This window comes from Hyla sarda, chromosome 9 (genome assembly GCF_029499605.1).
Source record: "Hyla sarda isolate aHylSar1 chromosome 9, aHylSar1.hap1, whole genome shotgun sequence".
Taxonomy (NCBI): Eukaryota; Metazoa; Chordata; class Amphibia; order Anura; family Hylidae; genus Hyla; species Hyla sarda.
In genome coordinates, this window is record NC_079197.1 from 73,038,980 (window position 1) to 73,059,532 (window position 20,553).

General features: G+C 44.8%; 1 protein-coding gene across 1 annotated transcript in view; it reads left to right on the top strand.

Moving 5' to 3' along the window:
- Positions 1-20,553, top strand: part of TAF1 (TATA-box binding protein associated factor 1) — a gene marked incomplete at its 5' end in the record, with an annotated part of 82,329 nt that overhangs the window by 27,129 nt on the left and 34,647 nt on the right. Inside the window, 14 exon segments of the mRNA XM_056539530.1 lie at positions 2,675-2,782; positions 4,834-5,007; positions 5,559-5,732; positions 5,822-5,926; positions 6,011-6,211; positions 6,306-6,447; positions 6,541-6,671; positions 7,029-7,109; positions 7,191-7,340; positions 8,420-8,542; positions 9,022-9,197; positions 12,397-12,638; positions 13,693-13,906; positions 14,093-14,258. Of these exon segments, the coding sequence (XP_056395505.1) occupies positions 2,675-2,782; positions 4,834-5,007; positions 5,559-5,732; positions 5,822-5,926; positions 6,011-6,211; positions 6,306-6,447; positions 6,541-6,671; positions 7,029-7,109; positions 7,191-7,340; positions 8,420-8,542; positions 9,022-9,197; positions 12,397-12,638; positions 13,693-13,906; positions 14,093-14,258 (2,187 nt within the window).

The following is a 20,553-nucleotide window of genomic DNA, read 5'->3' on the forward strand; positions in this document are numbered from 1 at the left end:
CGCAGATTTGCAAGGCGGCTACCTGGTCGTCTTTGCACATTTTCTCGAGGTTTTACAGAGTCCATACTTTCGCATTGGCGGATGCTAGTCTGGGCTGTAAAGTGTTGCAGGTGGCAGTGGATCGGCCGTCTGCCTGACTGTTTTTCTGCCCACCCAAGGGACGGCTTTGGTACGTCCTACGGTCTGTGTCCCCCAATGGAGCCGATATAGAAAAGGAGATTTTTTGTTTACTTACCATAAAATCTCTTTCTCGATGGATCCATTGGGGGACACAGCTCCCGCCCTTTTTGAGATTTCCATTGGTTCTCTGTCCGAGGGTGTGATCAGTTATGTTTTATTTCTTCTGGTTCTCGGACAGTTTTGGGTTTTTCTTTGACCTGTTGGTCTCCTCCTATTGCTCTGGAACTTAAACTGATTATGAAAATGCACATCTGTTTTGCTCCTAGTAAATGTTTCGGTTCAGTAGTGAACAAGGATCATTTGGTAATGGAACAGGGAGGAGGATCCAAGTGTCAGTCCTGGGTTATGGGTCTAGCTGATGCTGTTTGAGGTGGCATTCTGAGTGAAAGACATATACAGTATATCCTAGTATTTGACAATGCTCTTCCTTCTCTTCTATAAAATACTATGGGGGAGATTTATCAAAACCTGTGCAGAGGCAAAGTTACCCATAGCAACCAATCAGCTTGCTTCTTTCATTTTTCACATGCCTTGTTAGGAATGTAAGAAGCAAGCTAATTGGTTGCTATGGGCAACTTTGACTCTGCACATGTTTTGATAAATCTCCCCCTATGTGTATGTTAAAACACTGCAGATGTACTGTGAATGTGCCCTGTATGTATTACTTAAAAGTTGTCAAAGAATTAAGCCTGTAAGCCGTATTCATGTGACTAAAAAGGACAGTAAGACTTGACTTGGTTGGTGTGCGCAGTAAGGTTATCTGCCTTCTCGTGATGTAAGTTGGTTTAACAAAAAAATAGAATATGTACTCCTTTAGCTCATATATGTGGTTTAAATCTCATTTTACTAACCTTGTTTAGTGGGAAAACCACCTTCACTTATGTCAAGTTACTGTTCTGTTGAAACAGTTATTGCTAATTGATCCTTATGGAGACATAGCCCATTACTAAAGACTTCAACTGGGACTGTATCTTGCCATTGTTTGGCCTAGGGCTTTGATGGGTGGGATTATACATACACATGCCTCGGTGTATCACACTCCCTGACTATAATCCCATCCATCACCTGATATTTACCCCCATTATTAAAATTAAGTTCACACCCATCTGACTGATTCCCTGAACGAATTTTAACCCCTTAACGACCACGGACGTGAATTTACGTCCTCGCGTAGCGGTACTTAGTGTACCAGGACGTACATTTACATACACTGCAGGTCCCAGCTGCGGATGTCCGCCATTAACCCCTCAGATGCCATGATCAGTACAGATCACGGCATCTGCGGCAATGCGCATGTTAAACTAGATGATCGGATCTCCTGCAGCGCTGCCGCAGGGTTCCGCTCATCTGTAATGGCGGACGGAGGTCCACTCACCTGCTTCCAGCCATCTCCTTGGGTCTTCTGCTCTGGTTTGAGATCGAGCAGACCAGAGCAGAAGATAGACGACTGATCAGTGCGATGTCCTATGCATAGCAATGAACAGTATAAGCAATCAAATGATTGCTATTGATAGTCCCCTATGGGGACATAAGTGTATAAAAATAAATTAAGAAAAAAAAGTTGAAAATTTTAAAAATAAAAAGTAAAAAGGGGAAAAATCCCCCTCCCCTAATAAAAATTGTCCTTTATTCCCATTTTACCTCCAAAAAGCGTAATTCTTTTTTTTTCCATAAACATATTTGGTATTGCCACGTGTGTAAATGTCCAAACTATCAAAATATAATGTTAATGATCCTGTACGGTGAACAGTATAAACGTAAAAATTAAAGACCAAAAATGCTGCTTTTTTGTCATATTTTATTCCCAAAAAATTAATAAAAGGTGATCTAAAAGTTTTATATATGCAAATGTTATATCAATAAAAAGTACAGATGACGCAAAAAAGGAGCCCTCATACCACCCCATATACGGAAAAATTCAAAAGTTATAGGTAGTTAAAATAGGGCGATTTTTATATTACTGATTTTGTACAAAAAGTTTGCGATTTTCTTTTTTTTTTAAGCTGTACAAAAATAGAAAAGTATCTAACCATGAGTATCATTTTAATCGTGTTGACCCACAGAATAAAGAACACATGTCATTTATACCTTAAAGTTAAGTGTGAAAACGAAGCCCTCCAAAATGTGCAAAATTGTGGTTTTGATTTCAATTTCCTCCCTAAAAAATAATTTGGGTTCGCCATACACTTTTTTTTTTGGTATATGAGAGGTTTTATTACAAAGTACAATTGGTCACGCAAAAAACAAGCCCTTATATGGGTCTGTAGATGGAAATATAAAAGTTTTATGGATTTTAGAAGGTTAGGAGGAATAAAACGAAAACGCTAAAATAAAATTGGTCTGGTCCTTAAGGTCAAAATGGGCTTGGTCCTTAAGGGGTTAAACCTGCATATCTCGAGAATGGAAGGGGTGTAAGAAATAATAATGCAACCACATTTTTTTGCAATCTCTTTAAGATTAACAATGCATTTTTAATGTTTGTGTAATTTCACAGAACATGTCTCAGCCAGAGGTAAAGGATCCCTGGAATTTATCCAATGATGAATTTTACTATCCAAAGCAGCAGGGATTACGAGGAACATTTGGAGGAAACATTATCCAGGTATTTCTTACATTTACTATGCCCACACTTCCTAAGGCATGAATGCTAGTATGGAACAGTGTGCTCTAATGTGTTAACTTGCACTATTCCTGTTGACATAACCATATTGCAGTATGAATTGAAATTTATTGCTACCTGATACAAGAATGGTCATCTGTGTAACATTACTCTATCAGGGATGTGGAAATTGTATCACCCGATGACCAGAACATGCAGTTCCGGGCAGGTGAATTCTTTTGGCATTTAGCCCTGCTTTGGGCAAGCAGGGCTAAATGCCTGTGGAATTCACATATAATGGGGCAATCATTCTTGCCCTATCACTAAACTCCAGTAGACTGCTCCTGTACGTTGCAGCCTATAGCAAGCCGTGCAGGGGGGGGGGGGGGGGGATATAATGGCACAGGGGGATCAGAGGGGGGAATAAAATGGCACAGTGAAATATGTGGCACAGGGCGTGATAAAGTGGGGGGATGAACTGGCACAGGATGGTTGCAGCCACATTTCTAATGCTGATACTGGTACAACTCGATGCATGCAATTGGCACTATAGCAAGGAGTGCATCACCAAACTATGCAATAGCTTCACCATGAAAAGTTTGGAAATCTCTGACTTAGGGGGTATAATTGTTTTAAATGGGAGCCTAACCTGCCTACCTGATGGGGTCATATCTAACGGGGGCCTTTCTACCTACTGGGGGGAGCTCTACCTAATGGGGGTCATTTCTATCTGGGGCTTTGTCTGGGAGCCCTACCTTTTTACCAACTGGAGGGGACATATATATCTGGGGCCCTATTTACATACTAGGGGAGCCCTACATGCCTGCCTACCTGATGAGGGGACATACCTACCTGATAAAGGGACATGCCTACCTGAAGCGGGGACTACCTACTTAACGGGGCGGACTTACTTATCAAGGGCCTTATCCACCTAATGGGGTGACATACTGGTATGCCTATTAAAGGGGTACTCCGCCCCTAGACATCTTATCCCCTATCCAAAGGATAGGGGATAAGATGTCAGATCGCCGGGGTCGCGCTGCTGGGGCCCCCCTTTGGATCTACCGTGCAGCACCCACCTGTAGCGGCTTCTGGAACCGCTGGAGGTCCTCAGGTTGAGTCCATCTTGACCACCAGGAAGGAAGATCGTGACGTCACGACTCCGCCCCCATGTGACGTCACACCCCGGCCCTCAATGCAAGTCTATGGGAGCCGCTACAGGTGGGTGCTGCATGATAGATCCAGGGGGTCCCCAGCAGCGAGACCCCGGCCATCTGACATCTTATCCCCTATCCTTTGGATAGGGGATAAGATGTCTAGGGGCGGAGTACCCCTTTAAGTTTCTATTAATAAAGACCTTATTTACAGACTATTTTGATTGAAATTATTTTATGTACCGGGACAAGTGGATTGTCATGAGGGACAAGTAGATTGTGCTCAGTTTAAGTCCCTTGGACAAGTATTTATTAATTTTTTTTAAATAGCACACCGCTGTATAGGTTTCCGTGTATTGTGTGTGTGTGTGGACGGTGAGGGTATTAATTTTTGTGTCTTAAAGAAGTTATCTCATGCCCAAGAATACAGAAAAACTTTTTAGATCGTGGGGGGTCCGAGCGCTGTGGCCTCCCGCGATCGTCTCTACCATAGATTGGCGCTTCACGACCTCGGCCCGAAACTGGGGCCGCCACGCCCCCTCCATATATCTCTGTGGAAGAGCCATTCAGCTATCTTCAGCTCTCCCATAGAGCTATATGGAGGGGCGTGGCGGCCCCCGCTTCTGGCAGGGGTCATGACACGCCACTCTGTGGGAGACTGGGGCTCCGTACAGACTATAGTGGGGGGCGGGCCACAGCACTTGGACCCTCCTGGGATCTAAAACTTATCCCCTCTTCTGCAGATAGGGGATACGTTTTTCTGTACTGTCGGGCATGAGAATTGTACAACAATAAACTACTTGCTGAGTTGGCTAGCACCTGATCAGAATGGGGCGCAGAATATATGTTGTGACTAAGTATCTGCATCACTGATCATGTTCATTCTCTCCTCTCTGTTAGCACTCGATCCCGGCAGTAGAGCTCAGACAGCCTTTTTTCCCTACACATATGGGTCCTATGAAACTGCGGCAATTACACCGCCCTCCATTAAAGAAATATTCATTTGGGGCCCTTTCCCAACCAGGAGCACACTCCGTGCAACCGCTTCTTAAACACATCAAGAAGAAGGCAAAGGTGATTTTATTATAACATTTTTGCTTAACATTATTCATTTCATATTCATCCAAACATACAAAATCAGTATTCGCTGTAGCACAGCCGATCAGTTGTACTTTGTGAATAATCAGAGAATCAACATGTCTGACTAAACTGGCAGGTCAGGGTTTTATTTAATAGTGTGCAAAGGCGTGTAAAAATTGACATGTGATTGGCTGCATTCAGTCAAGCATAACATTCATTTGTAGTTTGACCCAATAACGTCTAAAAAAAAATCTAATTTTTGGCAGACAGTAACTTACCATCAATCTGCATAAATAATAGTTAACATATATTTTTAGATAGTGATAGGCTAAAATGGCCACAAGTTCAACTTTTATCTCCTGTGTATGGGCAACATTAGCAGATTCCTCATGCAGTCTAAATATTTGTAATTCAAAACTTCCATCATGTAGTACCTATGTTTTTTGTGTTTTATACACTATAATATCACCTCCACTATGTTAAAGGGCTCTGTTTTTATTATTTTTATCTGATTTAATTTGTTGATTCCTCTGTCTGTGCATTAGATGAGAGAGCAAGAGCGGCAGGCATCTGGAGGAGGAGAGATGTTTTTTATGCGTACTTCACAGGATCTTACAGGCAAAGATGGAGACCTAATTTTGGCTGAGTACAGTGAAGAAAATGCGCCGTTAATGATGCAAGTTGGCATGGCAACCAAAATCAAGAACTATTACAAGAGGGTAAGAATTCCTTTTCTCTAGAAAAATAAATAAGGCTATATATGAGATGTTAGGAACTTTGTCTTCTGATCGGTTTTATTTCTTAATAGAAACCAGGGAAGGATCCTGGTGCACCAGACTGCAAGTATGGAGAGACCGTTTATTGTCACACCTCCCCGTTCCTTGGCTCTCTGCACCCAGGGCAGCTTTTACAGGTATGTGTACAGCTAACAGTTTGTATTGTATCTGATCTGCACTTTTTCTAAACAATTCACTATTCTCAATTTTCTATTCTTTAGGCTTTTGAAAATAATTTATTTAGATCTCCAATCTACTTGCACAAGATGCCTGAAACAGACTTCCTGATAATTCGCACCCGCCAAGGCTATTTTATTCGCGATTTGGTGGACATTTTTGTCGTTGGGCAACAGTGTCCTCTCTTTGAAGTTCCTGGCCCAAACTCTAAAAGGGCAAACACGCATATCCGGGATTTCTTGCAAGTCCGTACTGTGTTCCAGTGACTTATGTCTTGTTTTAGTTGCATTTGTACAGTTTCATTAATGAGAAATTATTTTGTCAATGATCTGTTATCAGGTGTTCATATATCGTCTTTTTTGGAAAAGCAAAGATAGACCTCGCCGAATTCGCATGGAGGATATTAAAAAGGCTTTTCCTTCCCATTCAGAGAGCAGCATCAGAAAGAGACTTAAACTGTGTGCAGATTTTAAAAGAACAGGTAACATGTTGCCCTTTTATTATTTGTACCCATATTGAAAGCAAATACTATCAAAGGTGTTTTACTCAAAAACCCTTCATTTTTGTTTTTTAGGAATGGACTCTAATTGGTGGGTTTTGAAACCAGATTTCCGCTTACCAACAGAAGAAGAGATTCGCGCAATGGTGTCTCCGGAGCAGTGCTGTGCCTATTACAGCATGATTTCAGCAGAACAGCGTTTAAAGGTCTGTAGTTTGTTAAACTCTATAAATCAACCAACTTTTTCGCACTAAAAAACACATTTTTTTATTTTTATGAAATATGAGTAGAACGGTGTCCAACAATATTTTTAGGGAAGACATTTCCTACTTGCCTTCCTCCTTCACGCCATCACTGTTCTGAACGAGCCTGGTCCAGCTGTGCAGGGCTGCATAAATCTAGGGTGTGTGTGTGTGTATATATATATATATATATATATATATATATATATATATATATATATTATATATTAGTGTGTGTGTGGCTATACACATATAGATATGACATACACTTTGTCTACGGGACCATAACACATAATCTAATGTACCATAAATTCCTTGCAGGATGCTGGCTATGGAGAAAAATCCTTTTTTGCCCCCGATGAGGAGAATGAAGAGGACTTCCAGATGAAGATAGACGATGAGGTAAGGCATGGGAAGTGGGAATAGTCCACTTTGTGATGTTTGGCTCTTGCAAGTCATGCATGATCATTTATATCTGAACAGGTAAGGACTGCACCTTGGAACACTACAAGAGCATTTATTGCTGCTATGAAAGGAAAATGTCTGTTGGAGGTGACTGGAGTTGCAGACCCAACTGGCTGTGGAGAAGGATTCTCTTATGTGAAGATCCCCAACAAACCAACTCAACAAAAGGTTAGACTTTTATGTTTAAGGCTCATGTAATAAGAACACATTCAGAATGTTTACATTTCTGTAGTTTTGCATGTATATATACTCTCTTTATGGAATCACACCTCATTCTTTTAAAGGGAATTTGTATAGGCTTGTAGTGAGGGTGACACTGGTGACATGATACTTGTCGTTCCCCTGCTCTGTGCCTCTATTCTGCTGCAATCCTTGTTCTTTGATATGCACAACTGCTTAGTGCATGGGGGGCATTCCCAAGCTTCCCGTGCACTGTCATCATGCCAGCATCTTTCTAATGCCTCCTCCCCTGTGCTGAGCTCCATTCTGCAGAACAGTAGGCTCAGCACAGGGGAGGGAGTGTTAATAGGAAGATGCCGGCCAGACGTCATTGTGCATAGGGAGCTTGGAAACGCCCCACCATGCATCGGGCAGGTAATTGGCATGTACTAAAGAACCTATATTGTGGCAGACTGGAAGCATGGAGTTATCCTCACCACAAGCTGGTACAACAGATTAGTGTGGGTGATACTGATCTTTAAAGGTAAAAAGGGAATCTGGCATCAGTGTCACCCGCACTGACTTGTTGGTACAGGCTTGTAGTGTGGGTGACACTGATCAAAATAATACTTGCCACGAGCCCATCAGTGGTCCCGTTCACCAGTTATCCTGCTTATTTGAGCGGCAAGCTTGGTGCACAGGCGGTGCTCCAGGAGAACGCTGACTTCACGGGCTGCTTCCTTACTCAGCATGGCTGCAAGCAGGCTTGAAAAAGCAGCAGCCGTGACATCAGAGTGCTCCTGGAGCGCCACCCATGCACCAAGCCTGCCGCACGAATTAGGAGAATAAAGGGTGAACCGAACAATGCATCAGAGATAGGGAAGTATCATTATCATCTGTGTCACCCACACTACCAGCCTGTACCAACAGGTTAGTGTGGGTGAGACTGAACGCAGATTCTTTTTAAAGTATGCATTTATTTGCAAAATTGATTCATGTGTGTGGAAGTGACTCTAGAATGTCAGTGTATATTTGTGCATAAAATAAAATGCATTATTAATAGTGTAACTTCTTACTACTTGTAACAGCAAGATGATAAAGAGCCTCAGCCGGTGAAAAAAACAGTGACAGGAACTGATGCAGATTTGCGCAGACTTTCATTGAAGAATGCCAAACAGTTGCTCCGCAAATTTGGAGTGCCAGAAGAAGAGGTGAGAAAGTAAATGTAAAGGCTTATGAAAAAAAAAACTTTTAGAATTGTCTATTGACTGTGTAGACTTCATGGTCATGAATCAATGTAATTTAGGTGTAAATATATACATACAGTGAAACCACCCAAAATTGCATTGAAAAGGGGTCTTAGAATATGGCCACAATGCATAATGTATGGTGGATAGAAAATCCTTCACAGGGTAGTGGTCTTATTAAAAAGGTGTAGAGATTTCACTGTGTATACTTTTACAATTTCTTTTCTTAACTACAACACCTTGGTCTTCATATATACTGGATGTATATAAAGCATATAAAGCCTGAGATAACAGTCTATGCATTTTATATATCCTGTAATTATTTAAATTGTCAACGTTTAACAATACAGTACAAATATATGAATGAATTATTTCTTAGGGTTATCCTCCTGATTCCGGTATTAATACTAGTTCCTGTTCAGTAATCACTCTCTGTTTTTTAGATTAAGAAGCTTTCTCGATGGGAAGTAATAGATGTGGTGAGAACAATGTCCACTGAGCAAGCACGCTCTGGAGAGGGACCAATGAGCAAATTTGCTAGAGGATCACGTTTCTCTGTGGCAGAACATCAAGAAAGATATAAAGAGGAGTGCCAGCGCATATTTGATCTTCAGAATAAGTATGCTACACAAATTATCTACCCCACGTTAATCACCAAGTCTTTAGCTTTTTAGTGCACCCATGGGGGGGGAAAAAAGCACCCATGGGGAATGCTCAAAAAAAGCATAAAAACTGCACTGAAAATCAGCAGTTTAAAGAGGGAAGGAGCCGAATAAGTGGCATATTATACTATTGATTAATGCAAAGATGTTCAGTTAAACTTTTAATTCAAACAAATCATATTTTGAGATAAAAACAACATTTAGGAGGCGGCATGCCTTGATTAAAGTGTCCCTGTCGTTTACCAAAACTTTTCACATGGCAAAGAGACGTGAAAATGTTGGATCAGTAAGGTTCTGAGTGTTCAGACCCCCACGATCAATAGAACACAGCGATTTCCGCCCAATTGTGCTAGATAGCTTTATACACATGTAACACAATGTTGTGGTTCGTGGCTTGGGGTAAGCCATGTGCCTCAGGGATTAACAAAATGGCTGCCAACCAGTGAATGAAAGTGGTCAGTGAATACAATATTACAAAGCCCAGGTACATTAGACACTTTACCCAGAATTAGGGTGCATTCACACAATGTTTTGTACATACGGGTTCCGGATCCGGCGGGGGGAGGGGCAAACCGGGCGCTCCCGTACCCCGGCTGGATCAGCCCGTGACTGCATTTACTTTAATGACCCGACCGGAGTCAAACGGTGACTCCGGTCGGCTCAGTTTTGACCCGTATGCGGTTTTGGACCGGACCTAAAACCGTAGTAAACCGCATTCGTGTCAAAACTGAGCCGACCGGAGTCACCGTTTGACTCCGGTCGGGTCATTAAAGTAAATGCAGTCATGGGCTGAATCGGCCGGGGTACGGGAGCGCCTGATTTGCCCCTCCCCCCGCCGCATCCGGCCCCCGTATGTACAAAACATGGTGTGAATGCACCTTTATTGGAGCCTAAATGTTTTCATAAGCGCCCAAAGCCAACCTATTAATTTGAGGAATTCTGGCAGAGTTATATCTTAACAATTAACAAACAATATTGTTAATCACTCAGATTGCAGCAAAAGATATAAATGTTTAATAAGATAATAAACATTCTAGTTAAACACTTGTAATGCTAACTAGACAATTCTCTATGCAGTACTAATACATATCACATGAGGGCCATAAAGGCAGACAAATATAAAATGCACAGAAATGATACAGTTTTATACTTAGCATCCCAGGATCTTAGATGAAAAATGTAGATGGAAGTTTCAGATGTTCTGGTGGATGGATCGGCCTTTGTTGACCCATGAGGCCCTGCAAACTTGAGGCCTACATCTTGGAAAATGTTCCAGCCACAGCCATAGGTGATAGGAAAAAGGGACCCCCAACAATGAACAGCAAAGTCTTTCATCTAAAAGAAGCCCCTCCCAGATTCTACACCCCTCCCAGATTCTATTACCTATCCATAAAACACCTCCTAGAAGCAGTCAGGCAGGTCTATAACAAAAGAAAGGATGATACATTGAAATGAACCCTTCCTTTGTATAAAAGGTGGAATTTAACTCTGTGAAGCTTATGGGCATAAAAACACAAATATAGCAAATAAAATGTGTGTCATATTCATATCCATAACACGCTCTGTGGCATGTCAAAGTATTAGTAAGTGACAGGGACAAATTATTATTAAAAGTGCTTACACTAGACAGTTACTTATAGAAACATGTACTTTGCTACATGCAAGTACTTGAAGCCAGTAACAAATCTATACAGTGGTCCCTCAACATACGATGGTAATCCATTCCAAATGGACCATCGTTTGGTGAAACCATCGTATGTTGAGGGATCCGTGCAATGTAAAGTATAGGACAGTGGTCTACAACCTGCGGACCTCCAGATGTTGCAAAACTACAACACCCAGCATGCCCGGACAGCCAACGGCTGTCCGGGCATGCTGGGAGTTGTAGTTTTGCAACATATGGAGGTCCGCAGGTTGAAGACCACTGGTAGAGGAAGTTGTACTCACCTGTCCCCGCCGCTCTGGACCATCACCGCTGCCCTTGAGATGTCGCCTTCCATCGCTGTCGCCGCTTCCTCGGGGTGTACCCGACACTCCGGCAAGGCCTCTGCTTCCCCGGCATCCTCGCTCTCCGTCGCCGCCATCACGTCGCTACGCACACCGCTCCTATTGGATGACGGGGCGGCGTGCGCGATGACGTGATGACTACTATGGAGAGCGCCGACAATGCAGGGGATCCCGAAGAGGACGCGCCGGAGCCCCAAGGACAGGTGAGGGATCGTCAGCGGACCACACGGTGCACAGTAAACTGCTATCCGGTGGCAGCTGAAGCAGTCTGCGCTGCCGGATAGCCGTTTATGCGATGGCCCCGACATACAAAAGCATCGTATATTGATGCTGCCTTCAACATGCGACGGCCTCTGAGAGGCCATTGTATGTTGAAATGATCGTATGTCGGGGCCATCGTAGGTCGGGGGGTCACTGTATGTGCAAACAGAACTACATCATTCAAATCAGTATGACAAAAAAAAACTATACCAAAAGGATATAAGGAGGGATTTATCATTGTCGGCTTTGAAAGTGTGTTTGAAGTCATTTTATTTTTGCTTTGCTTTTGCTTAGGTGCTGCATTTTGATTATACTATTGCAGGGGGTTGATAAATTTGGAGCACAAAACAAAAAAATCACATCGGAACAAAATTTGGCGACTTTTTGTGCGACATTTGCGCTTGATAAATCCGATACCACTGCAAAGTGAAAACTGAAATAGATTTTTTGCTAAATTGTAGCTTTTTGCTTACAGCCAAAAGTCGCAAAAAAAAGTGCTTTGGCGCATCTATCACATGATAGACCATACTGACCCATGGTAGTCTGCCAAGAAAAATTCTAGTATTACCAGTGGGTTAAACTATTCTAGTGTCCAATAGCAACAGCATATATGGGCTTCAGCTTCATGATACTCCTATGTACAACTGCTCTGTACTACTTCCGGTGGTCCAACTAGCAAATTACTAGGATGGAATGCTGTACCTAAAATTCTGGTATTCTATTTTTATATTGTATTTTTAATTAGTGTAAAATTAATTAATTTATTTATTTTGAAGGGAAAGAAAATTCTTGTCTGTACCTTTTTGATGTTTTGTCCACATCATGATGATGTGTATATATTATATTTTACAGTGTTGTTTATGCTTTCCTTAATCTTATCCTTTCCAGAGTCTTAGAATCTGCAGAGATTTTGTCCACAGACACAGATAGCAGCTCCGCTGAAGACAGTGACTTTGAAGAGATGGGAAAAAACATTGAGAACATGCTACAGAATAAGAAGACTAGTTCTCAGCTGTCTCGAGAGCGAGAAGAGCAGGAGAGAAAAGAGCTGCAGAGGATGTTAATGGGGGAAGACAGTGGCAATGACAAAGAGCGGAGCCGAAAAGACAAAAAAGACAGAAAAGGATTTTGTGAGTGTTGTAGACCTTGTCTTCTAATTTTAACTGTAGTTTGGACTTTAGGAAGAAGGCAGAAATTCTGCTTTATCTAGTGTAGTGTCTATTGAGGGTCCTAATCTGTTAGTTGAAGAGAGCAGCATAGCAAGCAATACAAATTATATAATTAAAAGGAGTGGTACGGCCAAAAAAAAAAAAAAAAAAAAACCTGTGTATCGTGTATATAAAGCTGAATACTAATATAGGGGGAGATTTATCAAAACCTGTCCAGAGGAAAAATTGCTGAGTTGCCCAAAGCAACAGATCAGATCGCTTCTTTCATTGTTGAAAAGGCCTCTGAAAAATGAAACAAGTAATCTGATTGATTGCTATGGGTAATTCAGCAACTTTTCCTACAGACTGTTTTTGATGAATCTCCCTAATTTCTTTCATCGTGTGAAGGAGAGAGCTGCATTTACAGCTTATTAGCTTCGTGGCTGATTAGATAAGGCAGCTGGGAGCCCTGGAGCTCATTCTCTGCTGTCTCCAGATCTATACCTCTCCTGTCTGATGACCGTTACAGACACACAATGGTGTGATTGAGAATAGGCTGACACTAGGGGAAGGGAAGGAATGGATGATCTGTTCACTTTGGTTATTAACACTAATATTACTCAGTTGCTTTATTATACATTTTAACACAATATGGAAGAGAAGATTCTAATAATCATTTATAGGCCGGTGAAGAGCAATTTCAGTGTTGGCTATTAGTGGCGGACCACAACTGCTGAAAGCTTGTCCTGTGGTTGTCAACAGTGTATGAAACAACCTCCACTTACTCCACATACACTGACAGCCACAGGTAGATCATAGTTAACAAGAAAACCTGTGGCAGCAGGTATTTGTATCGTGCTATGCTTTCCAAATGTGTAAACTACACAGTCTACTAGTGCATAGCTTTGTACCATTGAAGAATGTGCTATATTAAGTATTTTCCTGATTTAATATTTTAGCATAACCAAGTATCTTTTCAAAGGACTTTTAATTTTTGCATAGTCTTTTTGCCCTCTGCTTAATGTATTTTGTTTAGCCACAGGGTCAGCTACTCCAGGAGGCTCTCACAGGGATGATGACACTGCTTCAGTGACAAGTCTAAATTCAGCAGCTAGTGGACGTCGACTGAAAATCTACCGCACATTTAGAGATGAGGATGGAAAAGAATATGTTCGATGTGAGACAGTGCGCAAACCAGCTGTCATTGATGCTTATAGTCGAATCCGTACCACTAAAGATGATGAATTTATGTGAGTAGTCCTTACATTTTTTGATGAGACCCCTTAGGACAGTGTTTGCCAAAAAAGGGAGCCTCCAGCTGCAGCTTACCAACAGCTGGAGGCTCCCAGTTTGGGAAACACTGCCTCTGGGTGTCATTTTATCTTAATAAAATACAACATGTTCTGTTTTATGACCTTTTTTGTCCTGTGTTAAAGCCGGAAATTTGCCCTCTTTGATGAACAACATCGTGAGGAGATGAGGAAAGAGAGGCGAAGAATACAAGAGCAGCTTCGAAGACTGAAACGCAACCAAGAAAAGGAAAAACTAAGAGGTCCACCTGAGAAGAAACCCAAGAAAATGAAGGAACGTCCAGACCTAAAGGTTGGTCAGTAGAGAAAGTATTGCTGTGTACAAACAGAACAGTCAAGAAGAGCTAGACAGATAATTGCAAATTTTTTCGTTCGGTTCCTTTGGGGGACACAGGAACCGTGGGTATATCTTGCTGACACTAGGCACTAACAAAAAAGAAGTCGGCCCCTCCTGGCAGGATATACCCCGCCCACTGACTCTGAGCTAATCAGTTTTAGTTTAGGTTCAGTAGGAGGCAGACACAGTTCTGAAGCTCTCCAGATTTGGTCTTCTTTTTTTTGTTGTTTTCTAGAGAGTGAGTTTCTTTCTCTGACTATCTCTGAACTGGTGCAGGTTTCCAGGGAGGTAGCTACTGCCTTAAAGCGGTCCTCCTTGCACCCTCACTCCTGGGAGGCTTATTCAGCCTCCTCTGGCCGCCCCTCCTGGCACTCTCACAAGCGCCCTAGGGTCATTTACTCTTGACTCCTCACCCGATGCGACGTCTCCACGCCGCTCCCCCTCCCCATTTACAAGGCGGCGTCCTCGCTCTCATGGTTGCTCTCCTGGAGGCTGCTCCCAATCCCCGGCCCGCCATTCCAGGTCTACTACGCCTGGATCTGGATTTTCCACTGCCTGTTACTGGTCTCCTGGGGAACTGGTGGACGCTGATTAGGACCCGCACTCGGAGGCCGAGAGGCTGTCATCCATGTCGTACATGGTGGACAGTCTGGTGTCCGCTGTCAGGGACACCTTTCACCTACAGGACCCTGGAACTTCGGACCCAGCTCCAGAAGTTTCCTTCCGCCCCACTCCCAAGGTCTTAAGCACTCATACAGAGTTTGATGACCTGCTGGATGCAGCCTGGAAGCATCCTGAAAAACGGCTGAGGACTATGATTCCATTTGCCCAGGACCTGGTCTCCAAATGGACCTCCCCACCTTCTGTGGACCCTCCGTTCTCTCGCCTATCCAAGTCCACCACTCTTCCTCTGGCTGATGTGGCTTCTTTCAAGGACACTGTGGACTAACGGATTGATAACCTGGCGAAGTTCGCATTTGAAGCAGTAGGCTCGTCCTTGCTTAAGATATTTGACGAAACTTGGGTATCCAATGTGTTGTCTGCCTGGGCTTCTCAACAAGGAGTTTTATCCGGGCTCCTCCAAATGATCTGGCTGTCCTGGTCCTCCAGATCTCCAACGCTTGTGGTTTTTAAAAAAAATGTTTTAACATTTGGAACTTTATTAATTTTCAATAAACAAGAAACAATAACAAGGCATGACAGTGGCAGAGGCACAAGTTGTTAAGCATGGCCGCAATGCAAGATAAAAACAGAATAAGTCATAAAGACCGTGTATGGTAGAAATTGCGGTCAGCACTAGGAAGTCTGTTACTCGCGCAATAGAAAGAAAAGACATCATGTCAAATCAATCAGTATACTCAACAAGGAACACCAACTAAGAATATGTAATGACCACATCAATGCTAAAGCGGCAAGGTTCAGAAGAGAAACAATAGAGGGATAAAGAGTGAAGTACAGAAAAATAAGAAGGTATGTAAAACACAGTAACAGGCAGACATGACGACATGCAGAGACAAGGGTCCTACAGACAGACCGGAAAAAACAAGGGCAGTAGGGGCGGGAAGGTTACCAAGACAGACGAGAGAAAGCGTAGCCAAGAAAGAATCAAGGCGTCACAGAGGATCCCAAGGCCAATAGGTCACTGTAGTCGGAGGTAGACTGGAAGGATGACCAATCATACCAAGTTTTGGTGTATCTTTCATTTTCTGCAGGGGTCAAGGCAATTAACTCCTCCATGTGCTGAAAATAATTCACCTCTGCAAGCCATTCCCCAACAGTTGGGGGTGTGGAAGACCTCCATTTACAGGGAATAACTGACTTAGCAGCCTGCAGAAAATAGTGTAAGAGAGATTTCTGGAAGGAAGTAGCAGAAATGTCAAACATGAAGAGCAGGGCTGCCTCAGGGAAACCGAAACAGTCACACCGGTGATCTTGTGAGTGATAGAGCGTACTGAAGTCCAGAATGGATGCAGTGAGGGACAACCCCACCAGATGTGCAACATCGTACCAGTCGCTTGTCCACAGCGCCAACAAAGGTCAGAGACTGACGGGTACCATTGATGCAACTGCTCCGGAGTCCTGTACCAGCGGGAGAGTATTTTGTAGTTCATCTCTTGTGATCTGTTCGGTATGATTGACTTATGTGAAAGGTCAAAGCATCTCTGCCACTGCTCCGGGGAGAACTGAGAGCCGAGGTCTGCCTCCCAAGCGCTACAGAAGGAGGGCAAAGAAGAGGTGTGTCAAGAAAGCATCAATCTGTACAGAGACCCTATGGTGTGGGGGGGCAAGGGGGGGGGCATGCAAAGTCCCTCAAAGGGAGTTAACTCCCGTGCAGACGGGCCGAGCGTGACACCGAAGAGTAGAAATGTTTCAGTTGAATGTATTCATAAGGCCTACGGGGATGGGGAGGTTCAACTGGACGTATGTCAGCAAGGGGCAATAAGCCCTCAGAAGACAACACGTGGAAAAAACGGAGTGGGTCAGACTTAACCCCACCCAGGAATCCACTGAAAGCAACTCCCGGGGGAAAGTTCGGATGATCAGTAATTGACAGCAAGGTACCAGAGGGGTCCTCCAGAGACCCTCTAGCTGGAGAACAATGGAGGGCGGAGAAGGTTTGCCTGGAGGTGAATGACAAAAGAGACAAGGAGGAAGGAGGTGGGGGCCAAGACCAAGGAGGCCCCGCTAAAGAGAGGGGGGGTAACATCATGCGCAATGCGCACCCAGAGTTTAGAGGCTGAGTTATGAAACATATCCAGTAAACGAGCATGCATGGCCGCCATATAATAAAGGTGACAGTCAGGAAGGCCCACACCTCCAGCCCCCTTAGGGCAAATGAGCGTGCCCCTCCGGATCCGAGGACGGACAGAGGCCCAGACAAAAGACCCAAAACTGCTCTGCAGGGCCCTCCAAAACTGAGCAGGAATACTAATCGGTAGTGTTTGTAAAAGAGTAATTTAGGTAGGAGGGTCATTTTTAGTATATTCACCCTTCCAAACCAGGAAAACGGTTTCCTGTTCCAGGACCGTAAAAGGACATCAAATTGAGATAATAGAAGGGAGAAATTACTATAAAAGAGGCGGGACAAGTCAGCCGGGATTTTCGTGCCCAAGTAGGAAAGGCCTCCGGAGGGCCAGGCGAAGGAAAAGTTACGTTTAATAAGGTCCACTGCCGAGTGAGGGAGGGAAACATTTAAGGCCTCGGATTTGGCCATATTAATTTTAAAATTCGACCAAGCGCCGAACCCCGCCAGCTCCGCCATCAGGACCGGGAGAGTCACGTGAGGGTTAGTAACATACACCAACAGATCGTCAGCAAAGGCTGAGCATTTATACACATGGTCTCTAATAGGGATGCCCGATATATCAGGGTTCTGGTGAATGGCGGATAACAAGTGTTCCATAATCAATATATACAGTAGGGGGGACAGAGGACAGCCCTGATGAGTCCCGTTGTGGATATTGAAAGGCCGGGATAAGGTACCATTGATTTTTAGCCGCGCTGAGGGGGTCTGGTAGAGTGAAAGAATCTTGGAAGTGAGAGCCGGACCAAGACTAATGGCCGACAGAGTGTGTTGTAGGGAAGACCAGGATATGCGGTCAAATGCCTTTTCGGCATCTAGAGAAAGAATCATAAGGGGTATGTTATGTGACTTAGCATAATGAATAATGTCCAGGGTTTTAAGGATATTGTCGCGGGCCTCCCTCCCTGGGACAAAGCCCGCCTGATCCGGATAAACAAGGCCTGGTAAAAGAGGCCCCAACCGAAGAGCAATCAATTTAGCAAAAATCTTCAGATCCACATTCAATAAGGAAATAGGTCTGTAGCTGGCACAGACCTGTGGGTCCTTGCCCGGTTTAGGGAGGACCGTGACATGGGCCAGGGTAGACTGCTGTGGGAAAGGAGTTTCCAGAGACATCCCATTAAAGGAGTCCAGCAACATAGGGGCGAGGCGTTCCGCAAACGCCTTGTAGAAGGCCGCGGTAAAGCCATCTGGCCCTGAACTTTTGCCCCCGGGAAGGGAGATAATAACCCCCAGAATTTGACTCGGGGAGAACGGGGCCTCGAGAGAGTCCCACGCATCCTCTGGGATACAAGGAACATCAGAACGGGGGAAGGAAGAGGCGGGGGGGGGGAGATTGTACAAAGTTGTATAATAGTCCCTAAACACATCAGCTATGGCGGGAGTAGTGTGTGCCACCGAGCCAGTAGGGGTCTTAAGGCATGGTATGTGCGAGTGCACTAGGTGTTCTTTAAGCGCTCTAGCCAACATTCGCCCACTCTTGTCCCCGAACTCATAAAACTTGCTACGGCATAGCTGTAAAACACGTTTAGAGGAAGCATCTCCAATGCTTGTGTTTATCTGTGCTCAGCATCTCTAGAGTCTACAGGTTGTGCGGCCTTTGCTTCTGGCATTTTGGTGGCTATCCGCCGCTCTACATGGCTGAAGGCCTGGAATGCCGATGCAGCCTCCAAGAAATCTCTCACGGAGATGCCCTTTACTGGTGGCAGTCTTTTTTGTGAACGCCTGGATCAAATCATCTCTGAGGCTACGGGCAGTAAGAGCTCTGCTCCCACAGAATAAGGTGCGCCACACAGATTCTCACCACATGTCCTCTTCCTTTCGGGCCTTTTGGTCCTTTGCCTCGGGCCGCCAGAACAACCCAGCGGCCTCACAGACACTGAAGGCTCCTTCCTTCAAAGCACATCCCTCCTGAAAGCAGGACGGCCGTTCCACCAAGCAAGTTACCCGCAAGCCTACCTCCGCCTGAAGGAGCGCCCCCACCAGAGTCTTCAGTTTGTGGCTATGCTCTTTGGGCTGGCCACGGCCCCCAGGGTCCTCACCAAGGTCTTTGCGGTGGTGATCGCTATCCTCCGCAGGCAGTGGTGATCGCTATCCTCTGCTCTTTGGGAGTGTCTGTGCTCCTTTATCTGGACAACCTGTTGATCAAAGCTCTGTCCTTGGCACAAAATCAAGAGTCTCAACATCACTTTTCAGACCCTGACCAGTGGTGAGGAAGCTCAAGGCGGAAGGCATCTCGGCAATTCTTGTGGCTCCGGACTGGCCTCTGTGCCTGTAGTTAGTCTCATGGCGGACGTTCCCATGTGGCTTCCGGATTGGGCCCACCTTCTCTTTCAAGGTCCTCTCTGCCATCCCAATTCACTGCCGCTGCGTTTGACGGCGTGGCAGTTGAAACCGCTGTGCTTGAGGGCTCATGGTTTCTCAGTCCAGGTCATTCGCACCATGCTCCGGGCACGTAAGCAGTCCTCTACCAGGATTTATGATTGTGCCTGGCGTGCCTATTTTCGGTGGTGCGAGGCCTGGTCCCGGTCTCCCATTGTTTTTTCCTTGCCAAACCTGCTTTCCTTTCTGCAGGCAGGGTTGGAAACGCGTCTTGCGCTCAGTTCCCTTAAGGGGCAAGTGTCAGCGCTTTCCATCCTTTTTTTTTTTTTTTTTTTCAGCGCCCCCTGGCATCCGACCCTCATGTTTGCACCTTCCTTCAGGGTGTGGCTCACAAGGCTCCTCCATTTATGTCTTTCACTTCGCCGTGGGACCTGAATCTGGTACTCGGCGCCTTACAGGGTGCCCAATTTAAGCACCTCTGGGAGGTCTCTCTCCGCTTCATTTCTTGGAAGGTGTCTTTTCTCATCGCTGTTACCTCCATCCGGCAGGTGTCTGAATAAGCGTCTCTCTCCTGCCGCCCTCCCTTTCTTGTTCTTTATCAGGACAAGGATGTGCTTTGGCCGGTGCCGTCCTTTCTGCCGAAGGTGTTATCTTCTTTTCATCTGAATGAGGACATCATTCTTCCCTCCTTCTACCTGGCCCCGTCTCACCATAAGGAGCGCTCTCTCCATGAATTGGATGTGGTCAGGCCTCTGCGGGCCTATCTCGGCCACCTCTTCCTTCCGGCACTGTGATTCGCTGTTCGTCCTTCCGGAAGGCCAGCGCAAAGGGCTTCCAACTTCTAAGGTAACCATCTCCCGATGGATCCGTTTTTGCCATTTCTGAGGCCTATCGTTCTAAGGGGAAGGCTACTCCTTTCCGGGTTATGGCTCATTCCACCGGCTCCGTGGGAGCCTCCTGGGCGGTCCACAACAGTGCTTTGGCCCTGCAGGTGTGTAAGGCAGGCACGTGGTCATCCGTGCACTCGTCCACCAAGTTCTACCAGGTGTACACTTCCGTGTCTGCTAACGCCGGGTTTGGGCGTAACGTGTTGCAGGTGGTTTTGCCCTCCACCTGATTTCTCTC